The sequence below is a fragment of the Typopeltis vanoorti genome, chromosome 8 (genome assembly GCF_054136105.1).
Source record: "Typopeltis vanoorti isolate ZY-2024b chromosome 8, IOZ_Tvanoo_1.0, whole genome shotgun sequence".
Taxonomy (NCBI): domain Eukaryota; kingdom Metazoa; phylum Arthropoda; class Arachnida; order Uropygi; family Thelyphonidae; genus Typopeltis; species Typopeltis vanoorti.
Genome location: NC_143556.1, coordinates 57,301,327 through 57,326,318, shown reverse-complemented (window position 1 = coordinate 57,326,318; position 24,992 = coordinate 57,301,327). Strand labels below are relative to the sequence as shown.

General features: G+C 34.5%; 1 protein-coding gene across 1 annotated transcript in view; it reads right to left on the bottom strand.

Moving 5' to 3' along the window:
* LOC150104015 (uncharacterized) overlaps window positions 1-23,999 on the bottom strand; it is a 40,929-nt gene extending 16,930 nt beyond the window's left edge. The window contains exons 1-4 of the mRNA XM_090396381.1: window positions 23,687-23,999; window positions 18,802-19,040; window positions 13,148-13,262; window positions 10,322-10,415 (exon numbers count right to left, since the gene is read on the bottom strand). Of these exons, the coding sequence (XP_090252507.1) occupies window positions 10,322-10,415; window positions 13,148-13,262; window positions 18,802-19,040; window positions 23,687-23,999 (761 nt within the window). The remainder of the gene's footprint in view (window positions 1-10,321; window positions 10,416-13,147; window positions 13,263-18,801; window positions 19,041-23,686) is intronic.
* Between the last annotated feature and the right edge of the window lie 993 nt (window positions 24,000-24,992).

The window sequence follows — 24,992 nt, the reverse complement described above, 5'->3', positions numbered from 1 at the left end:
TGTTAGAGCTAGAATTTTTTCTCATTGAGTGGTGCATGATTGGAATCGATTGTTGGATGCTGTGTGTGCAAGTAGTGTGACTGAATTCAAGAACAGGTATGACAGCTTGTGCGGGTGGTATGTGGCCTCCCTTGTTGGATTCCTAATTCCCTGGGAGTCTCTCTGAATAATAATAATAATAATAATAATAATAATAATAATAATAATAATAATAATAATAATAATAATAATAATAATAATAATATATCCGTTAGATTGCACGATGATTTAATCCCTTTCACGTTAATAATGCTTTCGTCCGTTACAAGACTGCCATTATCTAGATTTTTCGAGTGGCAATTGGACCAGATACTCTTATGCGTGAGTATCACAGAAAGCTGATCTTTTAACGATACCTTCATCTGCGTACCATCATTTTGATTTAATATCACGTTAAGTTACGTTATTGAGATTTGTGACGTTGTCATTGATAAAAATAGAGGATTAATAATAAGGATTTATCTAATAAACTAGCCTTTGATTGAATATATGAATAATTATAGTATTAGAATAAGAATGAATGTGATCATATAACGATTTACTTCTGCCATTGTAAATATTCTGAAATTTGTTACCTCATGAAGATGAAATTTTCCACAGCTACGAAGCTGTTATTGGGAATTTGGAATCCGATTTCCTTCACTATATGTTCGATATTTCTTCCTTGAGCTGTTTGGAAAATATAATTAATAATGTAATTTGATAGCATTGTAATTAACTTTTAAAAATTTCTGGTGTCAATAAGCTGTTTTGGCATAAAATTATAAATATTTTGAGTCAAAGGTTACAAAATCTTTTCATGTTAGGGAATCACTTGAGAGGATAGTAGGCTAGTCATTCTTAAGTGATAAATATAGTTTACCTACGCAGAACACTTCTCATCGCATTAAGAGACCGAAACATAGATAAGGAAGTCCTTTCATAATCGCTGAGATTACACGGACACATTACGAAGAAGCCTTTAAGCTGAATGTCCGTTCTACTGTCCAACAATTTATTCATGCTAAAACCATTCATTAAAATAAAAGCCGAAAAAATAAAATGTCGACTCAACATGATGAACGTTATATTGTTGGACCAGGTATAATGTAATAATAAACATTTTTTAAAATTATTAAGCCAATATTTCGCTTTGAATAACCACAGCATCTTATGGGGAAAAATAGTAAGAATATAATTTTTAACTTAATCTGTTATTTTTCTTTTTTCCTTCGTGACCGAAAAATTGGTATTGCTAATAAATAACAACTGCAGATCATCTATAAGTGATTAACCTCGCTCCATGACTGGCATTCAATGTTCGAAAAAATAATCACTCAAATATTTTTTTGCTAGATGGGTGACGCAAAAATGCTTTTCATATTCCCCGTTATCTGTAAAGAAAATGTATGCATAGGGTAATATAGTGCTATAAGCTCTGATCATGGCAGGAGGGTAAAAGCAATAGTCGAGCCTCAATTAAAATTTCATTGGCTACAGCATTACCCTCCATGGGTACCCATTCTAGTCGCCTCGTACGACGTGCATGAGCTACAGTAAGGCTATTCATATCCCGGCAACCACATGGGGGAACGTACGAATAACGAATAGCATTTCTGGCAAAATTGCTTTTCATATTCCCCTTTGTCTGTAATGGAAGAACTTTGAATGGAGTGTTTGTGAGCTATATGCTCGCACAATGAAGGCAGTGAAATTAGCTGTGTTTAGCTGAACTTGAGATAGACTTAGGCCTTTTGTATTTGTAGCTTTCCGCTTCATTATATTCTGAAGCTTCCTTGATCAACGGGTTTGGATGGTTGCTTGTCTTGGTAAAGAACTTCTCAGCTAGTTCTAGGAGAAGGGAGGAGATGTAAGGGATGTTGACTTCTCTATGGATCTGGGAGTTTCTAATAAACCAAGGGGAATCTAGAATCATCCTCGGGCACTTATTCTATAATCTCTGTAGTTCTCCAATAATTGTATTCGCGGTGTGGCTCCATGCGGGAGATGCTTCAGTGATGACGGGTCGTATTACCATCTTGTAAATTGGTAATTTTGTTTGTTTATCCAGTTCACTTTGTCTGTTGATCCTAGGGTAGAGCTGTGCTATGACTTTGGATGTCTTTGAGGCAATGTGTCTTATATGATTGCTGAATAGAAGTTTTCTACCAAGAATCACTCCGAGATATTTGACTTCAGTCTGCCATGGAATCTTAACTCCCAAAAGATGAATGCTGCCCTCCATATTATGGATTTTCTTTCTTGTAAACAGTATGGCTGAACTTTTCTGGTGATTTACTTGGATCCTCCAGTCTGCCAGCCACCTCTCTAATATATGTATACTGGTTTGAAGTCTTCTAGTTGCCAGTTTTGGGCTCAGAGATCTTGCCATTAATGCAGTATCATTTCTGCTACCGCTCCTGTTTTTCAATTTCCCTCTCGTGTTCTCAATCTACGTAGCAGATATCCTGCTACGTAGATTGAGAACAGGAGAGGGGTCAGAAGAGAGCCCTGAGGTGCGCCTGCCAAGACCTGCGTCTGGACGAAATCGTTTTGCCGACCCTGACCTGCATATATCTGTCTTTCAGGTATGAGTGGAACACGGAGAACGTCCTTATAAGGACTGGCTTAAAGGGGCGAAGCAAGAATGCTTTTCATCTACCCCGTTATCTGTAGAGGACAGTGTAGGGATAAGGTGTTATTGAGCTATTGAAGCTCTGATCATGGCAGGAGGTAACAGTAATAGTCGAGCCTCAGTGAGAACTTCATTGGCTACAACAGTGCCATCCATTACCCTCCAAGGGTATTAATCACCGCATCTCATGGTGGTTTGGCGTCCACGGGGAACGTAATTACAATGAATACTTAATCTATGAACTTGATCTTTATAATAAAATGGTGCATTAATATTTATGGACAAAATTCATTATATGTAGGACTACGAAAAAAAAAAATTAAAATTTGAGAGAGTAATATAAATTATTTACATAAATAAATAATTTGTATAATTTTAATCCAAAAAATTATTTATTAATCAAAATAATATTATATGAAATCTCTTTCTAAAGTATGGAGACTGGCTTTCTTTATTCATTAAATGCATATTCCAATAATGTGCAACCTGCAACATGATACATCAGGACTCCTATAAATGCAAAAAGGTTGTTCTTTACTGTACCGAAAACTATAGCAGGAATATTGGAAAAAGACTGATGAAGAATGTGCCTGCTGTGAAGTAGCATTTATTCGCAGGCTTCATACAACTGCACAGTTTCGGCTTTGATCATTTTCGTTCAATCCTGTACTGAAACGTCACTTGGATACTGTGCGCGTGATCTTTAAATTAATATATCGCAAAAAAAAAAAACAATAACAGGTTAAAATTATATTAGCCTCATTATTCTAATGAATATTCATAAACCTAGAATTATTTCAGTTAGTAGAACGACCACGGAAAAAACATAATTAGAAAGCTTTAGAAATATGCAGCAGACAGGAGAATATCCTCATATTGCTAAAATTAAAAGCGCGCATTACTTTTTAAGTTTAGATTTTGAACTTCAAATTATACCCTATTTTATTCTTTCACGAATAATTTAAATGACAATCTAGTTTATAAAGCCTGATTCTTCTGCTACCAAAAACAACATTGAGCTCATGCAGATAATTTCTAAATCTGCTATAGAATGGATAGATCAAGTCTGATGAATGACCTATTAATTTATCGCAAAATGAATTGCTCAACGTTCAAACTAGCAGGGAATGTATTGAACAGACACGTTTGTGGCCACTTCGCTAAATTATATTTGTAAAGAGCGAGCAATAAAGTACTACAGACCGGTGTCCTAAATTTAAAAACGGAAGGTCACTAGAAATAGTGCTGTTCTGTATAACCGAGAATAAATAGGTGAGGGTTGCGCTGGCATACTGAAAAGCAAACGAAGAAAGCATTTCATAGAAACTTTTAGAGCAATGCATTAAATTAGAACACTTCATACATATGTTCATTCTCTCATAGCAATACTACAAACCAAAAAGAAACACATGATGCAGGCTGATACCATCATTGCAATTTCACCTAGACAAACCTTACAAAACTGCACTCACTGTGAAATAATATTGGATTGAAGGCACCTTCCAATCATCCTTATGACTTATAAGGACTGGCCTAAAGGGGCGAAGCAAGAATGCTTTTCAACTTCCCCGTTATCTATAGAGCACAGTGTAGGGATAAGTTGTTATTGAGCTATTAAAGCTCTGATCATGGCAAGAGGGTAACAGCAATTTTCATCTTCCCCGTTATCTGTAGAGGGCAGTGTAGGGATAAGTTGTTATTGAGCTATTAAGCTCTGACCATGGCAAGAGGGTAACAGCAATAGCCGCGCCTCAGAACTTCATTAGCTACAGCAATACCATCCGTTACCCTCCAAGGGGTATTAATCACCGCATCTCACGGTTCATCCCAACTCAAAGCCACCTTCCAATTAACACTCCTTATAAGGACTGGCTTAAACGGGCGAAGCAAAAATGCTTTTCATCTATCCCGTTATCTGTAGAGGACGGTGTAGGGATGGGTGCTAGTGAGCAATTAAAGCTCTGATCATGACAGGAGGGTAACAGCAATAGCCGAGCCTCAGTTAGAACTTCATTGGCTACAGCATTGCCATCCATTACCCTCCAAGGGTATTGGATTTAAGTCCTAATCCAAACAACAAAATTTAATTTCTGGATATGTATAAATTCGTATGGTGTATTAATAAACTTCAATATTTTCTAATATTTTGCTGGAATTTCAAATTTCAAATTTTTTATTTATTTTGAAATATAAAAATAAAACATATGCATTACTAAAATTGAAAATAAAATAAAATATGATGTTAAAATAACTCCTTCAACAAAGGCGAAAATGGAAACTCACTTTGAGCGTGCCAGTAAGTTAGAAGATACGTGTGGCTGATCATAATCCAGCTAACAGACAAAAATCTCACTCCATGAAAAGCAGTTAGAGTATGTTGAGAGACGTCTGTGTTGAAGAGTCTTGAAGAATTTCTATATATGGAAAAGCATACAAAAATTCGAACAACGATACCTAATTGGAAAAATAACAGATTGTTAAATGACATTGTAATTGTTATGTATTACAGTTATTTATAAAATTATGATTTTTAAAACTAGATGCACTCTAAGCAAAATTATAAATATTTATGATATTTATAAATTTGATTTTATAATATATAATTATAATATATAATTATGATTTTATAATATATTTATGATATATATTTAGTATGTATTTTTAACATTTATTATTAATTTTTATAAATAATAAATATTCATAACTTGTGGGAATAATGAACGTGTAGGAATAAGCACGTTTTTCTCCTAATTTACAGCGTTTTGATATGACCACATCTGCACTTCTGATCTGATTTAGTCATGCGGTTTTTATTGAGATAGAAACAGCCGAAAACGTCTAGTACTAGCAAACCAAAATCATATTCATCTTGTGGAACTTTTCATATGAAAAAAGACTGAAGGAGTGAAGCCTTCTAAATTTGAGAAATAAAAGAAAGAGATTCGATTATGACAGAAATATACAAGGTGATAAGGGAATCGTGCAGTATAAAGGTGAAATTTTGCAGCTACGGTAGACGGGGGGGAAAGTCACGTGGTCATTCCTGAAAGCTGAGTAAGAGTGTGCTTGGGCAGCACGTGAGGTACAGCATATGAATGCAATAAGCTGCTGGTGAGATGCATGCTTTCAAGAAGATGTATGATCGGTACCAAGCAATTACCTCTTTAAGGGCACTTTCTCAATGAGTTTTTGATCTCCTGGAAGTTCCTATATGATAATGATAATAATTGATAACAATAATAATTGACAATTGGACCATAAAACTCGAAAATTAATGACTGTGCATCATGCATTACATCTACGAAGTGACGTTGACATGTGTAACTACAAAGAAGAGTAAGTGGACGGGGGGGGCTACTGCAAGTGAGACAGACTGTAAGAAGAAATTAGTTTAAAAAATTACATCAACAATAGCACTGAGAAAATGCTTTAAGCCATTTCACAAGAAGCCCTTCTAATAGCAATAGGAAAAAAATCGATTACAAAAAAGAACAGCACGTTATGTGCATTGAAAAACAAACCGTACATGGCCAATTTCTTCGAGGCACCGAGGAAAAATTGACATCACCAAGACGTGGCAACGACTAAAATTTAGATATATTAAAAAAAGAAACAGGAGGATTTATTCGAGCCGCTCAAGAAAGGCGTTACAAACTAATGCAATCAAAGTAAAAAAAATTGAACATCAATAATAACAGCAAAAATGCAGATTATGCGATCAGAAAGATGAGACTGTAGAACATCTAATCAGTGCCTACAGCAAGATAGCTAAAACTGATTATAAATACCGCCATGATCAAGCGACCAAATTAATTTATTGGCATGTATGCAAACAATACTTCTGATAACTGGTGGCAGCATAAAATAGAGACTGTACTGGAAAACGAAAAGCAAAAATTCTCTGGGACTTCAGAATACAAACTGATCTGCATTTGGAACACAATAGACCTGGCATCACAATTATTGAACATCAACAAGTTTGGATTGTTGATACTGCAGTACCCACCGATAACAACATCAACTACAACAAAAATAAACCCTAAATATTGAGATCTGGTAATCGAAGTTGGCCGGCTGTGGCTTAAACACACCAAAGTCATCCCAATAGTTGTCGGTGCACCTGGGGCAAATTCAAAGATGTTCAACTATTTATAAGAATTAAACATCAACCAATTGACCTCATATGATTTACAAAAAACAGTATTAATTGGAACAGTCCATATTTTAAGATATGGATAGATACATGTATGGATATGAATAGGATAGATGCTACTGACAGACTAATTCTTTGATTCTTGGGTAGAATCCAATTGCTCTATATTGCCCGTCAAATTGTTTTTGAATTATATCTTGTTTTGATTATATTTCAATTGTGTGAATAAATTCATACTACTACTATTACTACTACTACTAATAATAATAATAATGAGGTTTAAATAACCATAATCTGAAAACAATAATTTCATTTGCACTCATAGATCACAGCTAAAATTTATCACGTGATGCAATTATGCATTTTATTTTAATTATAAACAACGAACTATCATTAATTTTTCTTGCAGCGATAATGTAAATGTGCAAACGTTTTATGGTAATTAAAAATGCATGCTATCTTTAATATTAACATTTTAAGTTAATTATTGCACCGATTGCGTTCTTTACATTTCATTTTATAAATTCAGGAAAATGCTTTATAGAAAGCATGAAAATTGCATATAAATCCTTACCTTCTCTACTAATGAAACTTGATCCTGGAAGGAACATAAACATTACTTCAAGGACTGTTCCAATAATTATTAGCAAACCAAGGACAGCCATTAAACATCTATTTGGCAAAAAACAATAAAATAAAATAAATCAAATATTTTATTTCCAACCTTAGCAGTTCAATAGTTATTGGCAATTATCTTAGGTTGGTTGGAACTACTTAGATTTAAATTCTGTCTGGAACGAAAAAAAAAAACAAAAAAAACATTAAGTGAAAGTGAGTTAGTCGGCATCATACGGGAACTTGATGGTTGTGTGAAACATAAAAATACCGGTCAGAATACATCCTTTAATAGGTACATTTAGAGAGGGTTAACATCAGTACGATATGATCACTCCATTAATGCATTTCGAGAAATTCTCTATACTGATAATCGAATCAGATTGAGATTCGATTTACATAAAAACTGAGTGATGGTCTCACACCATTTGATGAAAGATACGTACCACCAAAAGAGATTCCCAAACATCACTCTACTTACAATGGGATTCTAACCTACGATCTGTAGGTTGAAGAGCGAGTTGTCTATCCACTTATCCAACAGGCTTTCAGTATTACATGAACTTGAAAGTTTCTTGGCTGTATCAGACTGTTGATATATGATGTCTTTACTGCATTTAAAGGAAAACTTAAATACTGCTTTCGGTATTGTGACCACATGTTTATTAAGATAAATAAAGATAAACAAACCCTTAGCTCTGTCCGAGGTCTGACTTAGGTATATTTTTTACGAATGCTGACCAAACTTGGTGTAGAATTAAGCCCTGGTTTTTGTTGCATTGCGTTGGGATTCTAAGCATATTTGCAGCTTCCTTGAATTTTCTTGTGAAACAGTTTTTTCAATATAAGACATTTTCGTTTTATGCTAAAGTACATTATGGCGAGTGGAAGTTGTGTTGGATGCCAGGCCTGATTTGTGTTCTCTTCTTTTTTGCTCGTCTTTTTGGTGTTCGTTCATGCGAATTTCCCCTGATCTTCCTGTCTGGCCTACATAGCAGATACCACAGGAACAGTGAATTTTATATACACCTGGTCTTTTTAAAGGGTGATGTGGAGGTTTTAGGGGATGTAGAAATTTTGATATTTTTTCTACCGGTAGAAAAGCTATTTTAATGTTATGATTGTATAGTAATTTGGCCAATTTCTCCGTAACATTCTTGATATATGGAAGCGTGATAGCGTTTTTGAAATCTTGTTTCTGTGAGATACTTATAGGAGGTGTGTGCGTGGAGGAGTTTCTTGATTATCTTAGGTTTAAAACTATTTTTTTGAGGATCTGTGTTAAATAATGTAATTCTTCATTCCGCTTTTCTTCTGTGCTGGAAATATTGTAGCTCTATCCCTCAAAGATTTTACAGACCAGGTGTCTATAAAATTTATTGTTCCTGTGGCATCTGTAACGTAGGCCAGACGGAAGATCAGGGAAATTCGTATGAACGAACATCAAAAAGACGTACAAAAAAGGAGAGAACACAAATCAGGCCTAGCATCGCACACAACTTCCACCGGCCATAATGTACTTTGTCATAAAACGAGCATGTCTTATATTGAAAAAAAAATTGTTTCACAAGAAAATTCAAGGAAGCTGCAAATATCCTTAGAATCCCAATGCAATGCAACAAAAACCAGGGCCTAATTCTTCAACAAGTTTAGTCAGCATTCATAACAAATATACCTAAGTCAGACCTCGGACAGAGTGAACGTGAACCACAGAACCTGACAACATCCGGCATTGCTCAAGCATAGCATGCATTAACGTATGTACCGATTCTGCATTCAGATTTTTTAATTTGATGAACAGTTAGACTGCCCTAACAACATCTAATGAACTATTTTGAGTAATTTCTCATATCTTGTGTTTAAACTTTTAGCTACCTGTAACCCCTGAAGATGTAAGTCAAACGACATACGAAACTTGTCGGGTTTGTTTATCTTTATTTATCTTAAAATACTGCTATCCGTTGCTGGGTAATAAATTATTTATTTTCCATCGGATACGCACGTTTCCTCTCAAAAATAGTGTTGCCCGTGTGTTTAGCTAGAAACGCAGAAATTCGGTCGTAGAATTCATTCCTTTCCTATCCTAGTGTTATGTAGGTTCTTATAAAGATTACGTAGAAAAAATGAAAAAAGGTCAATTTCATTTAAAATTGGCAAAAATAGAAAAACATCTTACATCGAAAAATATCGGAAAGATAAAAAAGAAGACGATAGAAGAATAAAAAATATTCTTCAATCATTGTTAGTCTATTTCTCTCACAGATAGCGATAATCTTCTCCAGATATAACTATGATATAACAATTTTACTTTAAAAATCGTGTTTTTATTTTCGTTTTCGTTTAGAAAATAATCCTTCTTGTACTTGTAAGAAAGAAAACCTTCTTCTAATGGAAAGTCCTTTTCTAAATAGAAAGACCTTCGCCCACTCATTGTTTGCTTTCACGTCATAGTAGAGGTCAGCTTTCAAGAAATCAGGAAGTTCATTTGGTTATTTATTTATGCCCTAATTTGAAAAATGCGTTCAAGGAAATCAAAATATTGTCATCGGTTTAAAACTAACAGTACTTAACCTGCTGAAAGTCCGAGCTTCAGAATCGATCCTTAATTAAAACCAAAATTCATATATATACGTAATACTGAAATAAGAAGTTTTGTCTGAAAGGCAATTAATCGATATATTTAATACAAAATAAGTTTCTCTCAATTATAGCAATCAATTCATTACAACTGTCATACAGGTGAATAAAATACAGTGACTATAGTAAGTGTGTGAATAGTAATAAAAATGAAATCCTAAACTACTTAAATTAAATTGATTTTTTAAATAAAAATATGTTAGAGATGGTAATATCAGAATATTTCAGAATCAAGCAAGGAAAAACAAAACGGACTGACTTACATCACTGCTATTTGTTCATTGGTAAATCGTAACGGCTGCTTCGTCTCACATCTCGCTATGGACGTTTTTACGACCCAACCCAAAAGTTTAGGAACTGAAAAAGAAAATTTATATTAATTCATAAGCAGATGCTAAAATTTATTAAAAATTAGAACATATAAAACAATCTTAATTCACGCGATATGAAAGGCAATGTGAACTTTTATTTTAGTACAAATAATAATCCCCCCCTCTCACACACACACACACACACACAAAGAGAGAGAGAGATGACAAAAACATAGATTATCTCTTTGTTCGTTCAATTTGTTTCTTACTATTTGATTTCAATTAAGGCAATCCAGTCGGCTAGATGCTTGTAATAAACTGATGTAGTGGATAGGTGGAAAGGTTAGGAGTAATACGAAACATATTAAAATCGGATTTGAAAACAACATGCTAATGTTCTTCAAAAGATGCGTAAGATGGACTTCATGATGAGAAGAAATTTCTTCTTCACTTTGGAGTTGAATGCCTAAACATTAGCAACTAATTGCTACGTTTGTCCTAAAAATTTAAGGGCAAGTGAAGGATTACTTTTGATAATTTTAGTAAACAGCTGCTCACCGAAAGATCTCTAGAAAGTTTATTATTATTTCAGGGTGCCTTTAGTGCAAATATCAGGAACACAAGTGTTGAAAACAATAAACAAACCAAGGAAACGAAGCATAGATTTCATCAAATAGATTATCAAACAACATGTTATCGAAGTGATTTTATGAGCGCTGCTCTCTGAGAAGAAATCAATACGTTGTGATATGAATTTGTCGAGATGAACACAACCATGGTAGACTCAGCAGGACCAGATTTGTAACGAACAAAAATATAATTTAAAAAAAAAGCAGATCGAGAATGGATGGTAGATGAATGGTTAGAACTGAGATTTTAAGGATATCTATGGCTAACTGCGCAAGGAACACAGTTATTTACAATGACTTATATACGGCAAACTGATAACTTGGTAAAATGTTTATCGTTACATCATTATTATTACATGACACCTCCAGGGAGTTCAAAGACTCATCGAAGAAGAACACCCACTCCACCACTAAAGGCAACTACACCAACGCCATCTACCACCAACCACCACCGCCACCACTAGTATTTCTACAGACAATCACAAACATCCATTCCCAGGGCGGAATTGAACCCGCAGCCTTAGTGGGGGGGGGAATAGAGCGGATACGCTAAACCTCTCGGCCAACCAAGCTGGCAATTACAGCGCTTATATTAGTAGGCAACTATTCTTTAAATCATGAAATCCAATTTTTTTTAATGCAAAAAGCAAATGTTGAATATGATAACAAAATTCAAATAGAAGATAGAAAACTTTGTTGTCTTTGAACAGAACTTTGTTATTATGAGAAATTTAAAGAATGATTTCTCAAAATTTATCATTTTAAATTACTTTATTAAGAAAATAAACGTATCTGAAATGCCATGCTAAAATCTTTGATTTATTATTCTGTTATTTAATTTATCCATTATTTTGAATATGAAACCTAAGAAACCAAAATATTTTAAATATATATTAGTTATTTTAAAATTAATATTTGCAATTCATTAAAGGTATATGTTTCGTTGTTTGCAACAGAAATCTTGACATGAAAGTTTATGTTATCTGGTATATTGTTATATGCATAAATGTAATGAAGATTTAATAAACAAATCTTGAGTGCAACGTATCAATAAATAAAGTTCGCTATTAACGATAGTGTAAAATACAAACTTAATTATAATTATATGATCAAATATGTGCGTCTACTAATTCTATTCTTATTTACGCTGAAGCATAGACCTACACTTCATCACGTTCGAAACTGAAATCCTAAGGAATAGGTTGGTTAATCCTTATTCCAGGAGTGTCTTATGTCTGTAGGTGAGTCGGTTAGCCTGTTTTGAAGGACGAAAAACCCGAATTTACGGGACGAAACAACCCTCCACTTCCGCATTAGACCCAAAAACTCACTACTTGATTGTGATTGAACTTCTGATAAAGGTTCCTTGCGTCATAGACGGGAGTCGAACCCGAGAATTTTCCAAACAAAGGGCTCGTCTAAACCAACTAAGCTGCGAAGCCTCTTCATCTACTAATACTTCCTTTATTTTAAGTTGCGGTTCTTAAATCCGTTCCTACACGGTACAGATTTACATTCGCTTTGTCCGTCCAACTGTAAGTATATAAACAACTTCGCTCTGGTTGAAGGGACTTTGTTGAAATGGAGTATGTTTGGAGTTTCTTCCGAAATAAATGTGCTCAATCATCTGAAGTTTGGTATAAGTCGAACGACATGAGCGGGAAAAATCAGAAAAAAAATATTCCAAACGATAAAAAACTATGTTACAAATCAGAATAAATAAACTCTGTACAGTGAAGGTGGTTTGGATTAAGGACTAAGCACTAAAGCGATGATATTAGGAGTAAAAGTGTGTAATTTGAAACTGCATATATCATTCAGCTAGTTTGCCTGCTTTGAGAAATTCTCAATAGTATATATGCCAACAAACACTCTGAATTAATCTGTTGTGATAATATAATATCACCACACAAGAATTCTCCAGTGAAAACATTAATTTCATGACTGTTTTTGATTACTTCGCTACTTGCTAGCGTACAACACTGAAAATACAGATTAATATATCGTAATTGCCTTGGGATGAGAGTAATTTAAATTACATTACTCTTCGCATCTTCACAGTTCTACTTTTCACCGTATATGAGTCATAGCAGCACATCAGAAATCATTCAGGTGATATACATAATGGTATAGGGAAAAAAGTACTCACTTTGCTGTCCTATTTTGGAGACATCGTCCAAATTACAGGTGTTTGGTAAACACATACCAAGACGAATCGTAAGATAGTGAAACATTTCAGCAGCTTGGATCATATTGTATCCAATCTATGAAAGTAAAAAAAATGAATTTTTAAGTCAGTGGAGATGAAATTAGGTTAAAATTATATATATTTTATAAAATTATAAAATAAAGAGACCTGGCTGACCAGTCCATTCATACTTTGCTCTCCTTCAAGATAGTGGTAAACCAGCTTCGTTCAATGAGGACGAGAATTATATGTGGGAACAATATCCACCCTATCTCACCCGCATACGCAGGAACATCGGATTCCAGGACTTTGTCTCTAAGTTGCAGCATTCATGGTTTTGCTAGGAAGTATACAGGTCGGTATTCTCACTCAACAAGATGACTCCCCAAACCATCAGAATATCTCCACTAAATGCCCCTATTCTAGGATACTAGAAGGTTGATAGGGTGTGCCTGGTTCTCTCCAGATTACAGCATACTTGTTATTGCTTTGCAGAGGCAAACTGGGACTCGTCTGGAAACAATCTCGACTTCTCCACGCTGGTCTTGGGTCCAGCTGACATAGAGCCTAGCCCATTTCAAATTCTATCCTGTGGCGTGAGAATGGGGACACGAAGTCTACCGGTTGGCTAGCATGCAAACTACTTCGTGAAGCCTTCTGAGCACGGTGGCAGCAGATAACAATCTCCTTGTAGCCGATGCGTGGTCAGATTGCATGATTTGCGGTAAGTCTCTGGTTTCGTCGAGCAGATATCTGGCACCCACTGCGGCTGTAGCCTGTTGACTTCCTCCAACGCTCGCAAGCATCTCCGAGATGCTTGTGAGCGTTGGAATTGGTTTCACAGTGGGTTAACCACGGAACAACTTACATGCAACCATATGACTACCTCCGCCTGACTTTGGCCGGCCTCTAGTCTTACGATTGCTCATCGGTTACATTATGTCTTGTTCTCACTCCAAGCACGAAATAGAAATCCACTCCAAAACGCCCGCTTTTATGTCGTAGCTCATTTGCGTTAAACTCCAGACAGCACCAATCATTTGTATACGATAACTAGATTCAGCGTCATATTTTTATGTAATGTACGTCGGTTCACGTTTTTTTTTTACCTCTTTTCTCCCTAGTTATCGCAATGTTCGTTTATGGAAACCAGTCTACACACAGATTCTACCTTCGTTTGTAAAACCGATATAGATTTTCCTCGCCTGCTTCGACGAGATTCTAACCTAGGTTACTTAACGAAATGGTTCAAATTTACTTCGTTCCCTTGACTGCTAGACGAAGGCATTCCAATGGCCTTCCATTCTGCCTGTCATCGGCATGAACGATTCCTTGAGAAATGCGCTTTGCTCATTGAAAATCTTAAGTTATTGACCTCAAGTCATCCATTTAAACACACTTGAATATTTTTATCGCCCTAAAACTTTAATTGGAGTTTCACTAAATATTTGACATTTAGGCTGTTTCAAATTTTTGCCACTTATATCTGCAATGAATACTCAATACTTTAATACAAATAATAAATAAAAACAGGTGGAACACGTAGAAAAGTATTTCACTCATTTGTCTAGGTCGATCAATTATACGTGCTACGTAACAAAATCAGTCTCATTGCTTAATTTCGGCATGGTTATCCTAGCCATAGCATCATTGCTTTTCACACTACTGACTGTGAGTTCGAATTCTACAGTTAGAATTTATTACCCCTAATTTTATTATCCAATCATGTACTACCTAAATGTCTTTAGGTGGTAAATGATTTCTATCGTTCGGGGATAGACACACCGTTCTCCTTATGGGAAGCCTAAAGTGGCTTGCAAAGTACCATGCTTTATCTGTATAGCAAAATTCCTGAATCATGTAGCCTTTAACCCATCCCCCAACACTTCGTAAATTTTTAACCTTTCGTGTATGACTGTCAATATAGAAACATTGGCCAAAAATGGGTTGTGACACAGCAGTCAGCTACTTTGTTCACTGCGAGAAAATAAAGTAATCCTGGCCCGACTTTTCGTAACTTGCGATTTTGCAAATGCTACTTTCACGCACAATCACAGCTGCGATTAAGTGTTTGCTTTTAATTTATTAAGAAAATAATACTGTAAGTCTTTAACTATTCGTGACTTGAAACTAACTAACTACTAAGACTCTTGGAGCAAAATGCTACATTGTGAAAAATGCAAACTGCTACTTTGAATCTTGCAGCACTACTAGAAACATAATTATAATTGTAGTCCTCCTCCCTCCGCGATTTACGCTCAAGCGTAGACCCATACTTTTTACCGTGTGGGCATTCGAAACCGAAATCCTATGGAATAGGTTGGTTACTCTTTATTCCTGAAGGTGTCCTATGCTGTAGAGGCGTGTGTTCACGGGGATGGTTTGCCTGTGCTGGGGCACGAAAAAAACACCAGTTTCCGGGGAAAAAAACACGAGTTTCCCTACCTCCGTATGAGACCGGCGGACTCATCTTTGGTCGAAAGAGACCAGATAAAGTTCCTCACGTCACTGACGGGAATCGAACCCAGGAATGGAATTACAATTTTTAAAAAGGTATGTGTCTTTAGCAATCAGAGTTGTTCTTGTAGTTTGTGTAGTTAGTTTTGAGTGAAAGCCATAGATGAGATGGATATTTTAAAGAAATAACTATAAATTGCTGTTCATTATCAGTTGCGCAATGTATTCAATTATGCAATTATTTTTATTTATGGATAAATAAATAATTGTTATTACCTTATCATTAATGAAATCCTATTTATCCGTTTATCATATGAATATGGTAAAAACAGAATAATATGCTGCTTTTAAACGAATATTTGTGTAGAAATATTATAATTAAATGGCATATATATTCAGAGAAAATATATCTCATTAGTTATTTCCTTATATGATTTTAATATGGTTCAGTATTTCATTGCTGATGAAATATATATGATTAGTAAGCAAGTCTTGAATAAACTAATTTAGTAAGAGCAAACGAATTTGTTTAATATGTTTATGTGAAAAGTTATCCGTTTCAATTGTTATTGCAAAATAGGAAATAAGAAAAAAAACAAAAACTTTCTAAATTTACATAATAATGAATTTGCATAAGTAATTCAACTAATCATTGAATATCAAATTTATTTGTAATGGCATTATGTCCATCTTAAGTTCTTAAAAGAACTGGGCGATGGACTGAGTCCTTGACTCTTTATCGCGTCATCTGAATGAAGGAAATCTGTGCGGATGGAGTGTTATTGAGCTAGAAAGCTCTAGTCATGGCTGGGTAACGGCAATAGCCGAGCCTCAGTTAAAACTTCATTGGCTACAGCATTGCCATTCGTTACCCTGGAAGTCCTGAAAAGGACTGGGAGATAAATCACTATCGTTTCTGTCCATCTAGAAACAGCAACAACTTTCCATATTTTCTTATACAAAAAATAAAAAGGTGTATCTGGATATTCCGATGAAATTATGGTCCAGGAGAATTTTTTCCCTTTAGGGACTTATATTTTTAAAGTTTTACAGAATATAAACTAAACGATAATTTATACTCAAAGCATTTTAATTTTTATTTATTTTAATAAATTAAAGTAGTTCATATTACGAATATTTTTTTCTTGCGATTTAGCATAATATTAATGTTCATTTTTTAATTATGATTTGTTAATTTTCTAAATATTAATGAATAAAAATGTGCTTAAAAGGAAGAAATAGGGCAGTACGCAAAATGTCCATGAAGCCAATGCCGTAAACAGTTACGAGGAAAAATACCATACAAAAAGGCTGTCCTAAAAACGTTTTCCTCCCTCTGGCTATGCTACTTTATTAAGCATTAAGACAGTCTTTTATAGACAGTAGCCAGAAAAATGTCAAGTGGGGAATTAGCAATCACACATCTCTTAACTAATTACAATGGACTACAAATAATAACCTTGATATGTCATGTTCATTTATATAGGAAAGAGCACTTACATCTACTTTTCTAATAATCATAAAGTGAGCTATTTCGCTTGACCAAAATAGCAGAAACGTCATCAGTCTTCTCTGAAATAACTTCCTGTTTAATAAATTTCATGCATGTGTGTGATTCATTTATTTCGTGGAAATAAAAATACGACACTAATGACATATTTGAAGGCTACGGGATTAGGCGTGCAGATACATGAGTGTACGTTTTTCATTGACTGTAGATTCGTGCGTGTTCATGGGGCCGGTTTGCTTGTTCTTGTGTGTGTGGGGGGGGGGAAGGAAACCCCAGTTTCCGAGTGAAAAAAACCTCCACTTCCGTATGAGACCGGCTAACTCGCCTTTCGTCAAAAGAAACCAGATAAAGGTTCCTATCTTCAAGGACGGCAATCGAAACCAGCGCCTTCCAATAGAAAGGCTCAATAACGTCAATAACGACTGAGCTACGGTGTCCCTGATCCAGAGTTGATGAATGGTTATGCAGAGTCTAGCATCAATGCCGTTATCTTGAAAAGAATATAAAACTCATTATTGCTATTAACATAAAATCAATGTTAATAGCAATAATGACCTCAATGCTAGCTATAATTTCCTATTAATTTGAGAGAGAGATTTCACGAAGCAGATCTTTTTGAAAAATCATTCGAACTGACCACGCAGAAACTTAAGAAAATAGAAACTGGTTGAAAATATGACTGAAGAACCAACAAGCCTTCAAGATAAATCGTAAAGATTGTACACATCACAATCACAAGAAGAAAGTATCCGTTAGATTAGCATTTTCGATAATTCCCAATGCAGGGGATGTCGTATTGCATATAAATTATCAGAAATTTACATTTAATCATGTCAATTGCAAGCAGTTTCATCAAATGATGTGTTATGGATGGATTTAAAACACAATTGATCGAGGTTAAGACAAAAAAAGAGTAACACAGTGACAATGTAGTCGAAGGATTACAGCGAAGTGATGAAATCGACTTTAAGACCATCGTATTTCATTTCCCCAATAGCAATGAATAATAAAATAATTAATTATCATAATAATAAGTTCGTAAGTAAGCAAGAGTAATTTAAATGTTGATGGGAATAAGATATGATATGTCAAAATATCAGCAGTTAGAAAAATCATACGCGACTGTGAAAATCGCGATAATCAAATCGAATAAACTTGGATAGCTTATTCAGTTTCAGAGGAGCTCTGTTCTGAAAAAAGGAAGAAAAATCAAACGTATTTTACCGATAAGAAAAGGGGGAAAATATAATTTCGCATTTGTTTCAAACGATTTTCATCTCGCATAACATTTTTTTCTTTTTCTTGTCCCTTCCCTCTCTCTTTTTAATTTCGTATGGTTCTGAAATCTGGAGATAAACGCGGTTAGAAAGGTTATTCTGTTTAATCAGAGTTTAATCTCAGGGGAAGGCCTAGGGGAAGGTCGGAGGTCCTCCATTATTTTTCTTCCTTATAAACAATAGTCTGTTTATCTCAATATCTTTGCTTCTAGAGGAAAACCAATTCTTAAAATTATCTTTGAAACCACTAAGAACAAAGTCAAATTTTAGAATAAAATATGATTTCTAATTAAGATAATAAAGATAAGATATAATAAAGTTGATTTAATTAGGACCAGTTTTGCAATCTTTCCTTCGCCATGTCCACTTACCGTATCATTCTCGGCTATATTGCTTAGTTCTTTTGGAAACTCAAATAATGTTGAAAAAAGCTTTCTAGTAGGAGTATGAGGGTGGATATCAAGTGTGCAGTATTGTCCTCGGAAGTCTTCTTTTTCCCGTCCACCAACTTTATTTTTAAGCACAATGTTTATGCATTCTTCAAAGGTCCCTGGTGCACCGACAGTTGCGTAAAGAAATCCACTGGGTGGCTTTCCCCACGCATCTAACACTAAACCAAAGAGAAAAGAATATGAAACAACTAAGTAAAACAGAGAAACTTTAAACGTTATAAAATATCTTCGTCTTATTAATATTTTTTTATTATACAAAACCTTAACGTATGAAGGTTAGTCTTTTGTGTGTGTGTGTGTTCGCGCCCACGTGCCTGCGGCCGAGCTATGATTCGTAAAGATGAAAAATCTCCATATTTTAAATCAAAACAAATAAATTATCTTCATTAGATACTTTAGCTCCCAATTAGGATCTTCTCCCAGTATGAGGGAATGCGTACAAAATGACTTATATCAAACGTGACTCAAGAGTATTATATAATTTCAATAATATAGGTATCTTCATTTCCTTATCTATACTGGCCTAATGGCAAGCAAACAGCATTTCAGCTCTCTTCAATTTGTAGACCTCGGTTTTGATATATCGCTCAACACAGTCACAAATAAATTCACAAACATAGATGTTTGTATGCCCTCCGATAATATTCAAGGAATTAGAGTAGTGGCTCTCAGTCTTTTTTTTTAATCAAATCCTTTTTTATCCTTTATATTTACATGTGTTATTAAGTTAGTGGATGCATATTTTTCCACTTTTTCGCGATTATTGAAATGTATTATTACAGGATCCTCCATAGTTTTCGGTAGCATTTCCTTTGGTTGGAATGACTTGGGTTCAAATCCCGTCAGGTGCAATTTCAGATATAACAACCATTTATCACTGTGTTTTTGTGTCATTTATTATTGGATTCAATTCTTCTGAGCATCACTCACTTATTTTGAACTTATTTATTTTGAACCATTCTTTATTATTACAAACAGACTTGTCCCGTAATGTAACTATTATACATCCAAAATCTAATAATAATAATAATAATAATAATAATAATAATAATAATAATAATAATAATAATGGGGAAAATGGTACTAGATTAAGTCGATAGAGGAATTGGTCTTCCGATATTACACAATTCTAATAAAGTTCACTACTCAGGACTGCACAGGCCACAGAAAAGCATCTTTATTAACACACCACTAAATCAAAATATAAAGTATAATCGGAAATGTTCGTTTCTGAAAACATTATTAGATGTATATTAAAAATAAGTTAAAAATTGTTCACTTTACTAGTCAAATAGTTCTGAAAATATATATGGGGAAGTTTAAATATCATCTGTTAAAAATTAATTAAAAATAATTCTATTTCTTGTACGTAATTCCGCTACACCCTGGAAAGCATTTGAGAATTTCTAAGGATCCAAGAAACAGCGCTTCAAAAACAGAGGTAAGATTCTTAAACATAAATTTGTAAATAACGAATAAAAGAAATCTCAGTGAAAAAAAAAAAAAAAAAGATAAAGATAAAATTCACGCCTGTAAAAGGAAATATATATATATATATATATATATATATTTTATACATATATTCATATTTTTTATATTCATATTCATATTCATATACAGTATATATATTTTTTATTATGTGAAAATATTATGAAAAATATTCTGAAAATTAAGAAAACGTTTAATTTCGCAAGAAAAAAGTACAAAAATTAAACTCCAACTTTACCTAATAATTTATATGTACTCCTCTGTTCCTAATAGGTTCAATAATTCGCTTAGGAATGGATTCTACCAACGTAGAACACAATTTTCTTATTAAGTGTATTTTCTTATGGATTGTATTAAGTTATCCTTTGTGTCACAATTTAATTTTCCAAGTCTCTTTTTCGCTACGCTCACAAATTTTCTATTGAATTAATGTCAGTAGAATTACCTGACTAATGAAGCAATTGAAGCAAGTCCTCAGAAATCACATATATTGTGATTTCTGAGGACTCTTTCACTTTTTTTAAGTGTGGCATGGAGCGAGATCCTGTTGGAAAACAAATTCTACTTTCTGGATCTCTGGGACAAATCTTTTCTCCAATATTTTTATGTATTGATCACTTTTCATCATACCGTCAACAGGCACAAGTGATCCTGGATCATGATGTGAAAAACAACCCCAGAACATCTTTTTCTAATCGATAGTAATACATCGGTGCACAAAATCAACTTTATTCTTGTTAAAACGCTCCAATCAGTGTTCAGAGATTTTCATGGGAGTGCGTTTTTGGTCTGCTGTGTGCAAGAGTGGCACCCATCTTGCGCAAAGCTTTTCATTTTCAATTCTTCATTCAAAACATATCCTTCACTTTATTTTGAAATACCTATGGTCTGAGCAATTTCACGCACTTCGATTCGCCGGTCATCCAATATCATATCGTGCACTTGATCAATGATTTCTGGTGTTGTTAAACTTTTTGAACGTCTTTCACGTGGATCACCTTCAAGGCTTGTACGGCCAAGTTTAAACTCGGCAGCCCATTTCTTAAATGTCGACAATGGAGGAGAAGAGTTCCCACAAACTTTCATGAACTTCGAATGAATTTCTTCTTAAACCTTCTTTTACAAAGAATTTTATAACTGTGCGATACTCAATTTTATCCATTTCAAGGGATACAGACAACACTTTTGTTTCAGACAGCTGTATAAAACAAACTACTTGATAGAATGGCTTGCAATTTCACATGGATGCTTATGACAGATGTACCAACTTAGAAAAAAATCTTGCCGATAGTGTTGCCATCTATGGTCGAGGCCGAGAACTTTTCAGACCACCCTCGTATTGTCCAAGTCTTACATTTTATTGAGTTCCTTGTAATAAAAACGTAGGTATTGAAATATATAATTTTGATTTATTTTACATCTATGTGTCTCTGTAAATAGCCATTTAAAAAGGTTCAACTGACTAATTAGAAAGTGGAACAGTAGAAAAATTTTGTAAGAAATAAAAAAATAACAAATATGAGTCAAATTTCCGTGACCCGAATTTGGAATAATTTACGTACTGATGAACAAATGTCAGGTAGATGTGCCCTACACATTTTCCGAAATGTACTTTGATGGCCGCACGATGTCAGTAGATATCTTTTCTATTAATTGGATATTTATGCTAAGACTAGTTTTCCTATATCGTGGGACACAAAAAAATTCCAAAATTTTCAGAATGTAAATCAGAGCCAATCTCATCAGTTGAAGATAAGTTTCATCTTCGTATCTCCTAATGATCCTGTGGCTTCCTCACTTTGAGAGCGTTGCAGCCGTTGCCTTCCTTGCCTTAAGTATTTATGACTGTAGCCGTGTATGTTCACGAAAACCGTTTGCTGTTTTGAAGGATGAAAAGTTCGAGTTACCGGGAGAAAAAACTCTCCACCTCCGTATGAGACTGGATAACTCGCCTTTAGTCAAAATAGACAAGATAAAGTTCCTCACGTCATGGATGGGAATCAAATCCAGTTTTTTCGAACAAAGAGCTTCGTCTATACGACTGAGCTACGAAGCTCCATGTCCGTATGAAACTGGCTAATTCACCCTCAGCCGAAAAGCCGTTATAAAAGTGTTTCGCGTCCAAGACGAAATTCGAAGTAATTTTTCCTATGAAAAGTCATTGCTGAGCTACAAAGGATCAACAGATGTAGATAGATCATTTTCTAGTTCCCACCCCAACACTTCTCATAGAGGTTACCGGACCGTGCTCATTGACGATTAAGACAGGGTTCCTAGTAAGCGACATGTTTGAAACTGTGTCCTATGTTTTATGACAATCTTATCGATGTAACGTCAAATAATCATCGGTCTTTAAAGAAGTCAGCTCTACAGACGAAATATGGTGGATTCCATCTAGGATGCGTGGAATCATCCTAAAGACTTTTCAAAATGAATGTGAGTTAATATCTTTCACAAAGGCGAAATTTTACTCCGGCAAAACAGACAAACTGACCAGAGAACACCCTCACTGCGAACATTGGTCTCATAGCTTAGATTTTTACCTCAAACTGCAACAAGAAACCACAAAAATCACCACTGTTTGTTCTTTAAGATTTCCTTTCTATAACAGTTACACACAGGGAAATATTACATGCCTAATATTGTGAACTTAGCAGTAGAACGAGATGTTCGCAGATAAGGGAATCCAACGTTCTAAATTATTACCAAAATTCATTCAAGTGTGACTCCATACTATTTAAAAGTATTATGCTTAAAACCGAAGAGATGATTTCATTTATAGAATCCGAAGCAAATGATTTAGTTTGGTAATGAGTAAAATATCAATAATGGTATTCATTTTAAAACATGCCACAGACAGTGGATTCAACGCAAGGATGGTTTAAAATATTACAGAATGATCTACTGAGTCAACACAGTATAGAAGTGCATAAATATAGATATTTAATAACCGGGAAAAAGTTAACAACACAAGTTTTCCAGATTTTATACCAGATGGAATTATTAGAGGATTGTATGACCAGATTTATGAAACTGGTTATCATTTTGCGCCAATTAAAACGCAAATAAATAAATAAACACTACCAATGACGTTTAGTACATATTCATATAGCTAAATAGGTACACATTCAGTATTGCTAAATGCTCATTAAAAATCAATAATCTTAGTTAGTAATTAAAAAAAAGTCCTTAAAATGTTTACTTTCTCTACGAGATACCAGTTAACTTGATTTAATTTATATATTTCAGAACAGACATTGAATCTCCTTAAAGGAAAATGAAGTATTAATTGTTTTAAGGAAATAAAGCAACTTACTTTCATAAGCCCAAAGTTTCATTTTCCTCAAGTCATTTATTAATTTCATGAGACTTCCCATGCATTTCTCTGAGAGTTCCATCTCGTACGTAGCTCGAACTAATTGTGGAAGATACGACTTTAACATGCTTTTGATTCCCACGCGGGTGTTGTTTATCATCTGAATCCAAGCATTTCTCACTTCCATTATTTCAGGCGAATATTCCGTACTTGTAGGAACACTTCCAGTTCCATCGGTTCCATTGACATTATTATCATCGGCTAATACGCTGGGCAGCAAAAATCCCACGAAAAGTAAAAGTGCTAACTGCATTTTCTTTCTAACTGTTCATTTGGGTACTTATTCTGACGAATGTCGTTAGCTTTGTGATTTGAGTTTTCCTTTATATTAGACGAAGAAGCCAATCGAGTTCAAGGTAGCAACCCGTGATGCCCTTTCAGGTTTCTTGTCAGTGTCTTGCGGTGATTTCATTAACAGATTTCGTTTCCTGGTTTGTCTGGTGCGCTGATTTTGTATATCCCTCAACATTCAACGGCAATACTTCTTTTAAGTATATGAAAGAAACAGGCAGCTAACTAACAACTTTAAAGTATATGAAGAAAGAAAACAGGTAAAAATATTTCTAATATAACAAATATTTCCCGGTATTTTATGACAATTTAAGTATTTTTCCTTTTGAAAATGGGGAATAAAAGTATCTTAAATATTGAATTAAAATAATTACTTGTTTCAAAAAGCGAACAAACATTATTTTGATGTGAAATATTTATAGGCATTCACTGAAATGAAAGTTGGCCAACCAATTTTCCACGGAAAATTTCGAAACTAAAGAAAGTAACCAGGATTATCTTCTCCTTGCCTGTAGCACTTATCAAATGCAGTTTATTTTAAGTGAATTCCAATAAATAAATAGATCTGTTATACATCAAAACCGTAGATGAACTGAGCACCACATAATTCAGAATGTTTTTTCTAGCCATTACACTCGGAAAACTTTTTCAAACAACTTCATTCCTCCAGTGAGCAGTTCTCACATCGGGTTTCGATTCTCATTCACTGACATGATAAATATTTTTCTCGAATAAATTGGATTTTGAAACCGAAGATGAGTTAGCGTAGAAAAATTCATTGAGAAACATCAAGAAATGTAATGGGCCTCCAAAAGGCTTAAATGCAGCATGAAGGACAGGGGAACCTGGATAAAGCAGTAAATAGGTTGAACCTTTCTTAAGGATAGTAAAATATATCATAATCCTACATAGAAAGCGGTTCAGAAAGTGAATCTCAAATGGAGTTGAAATAAGG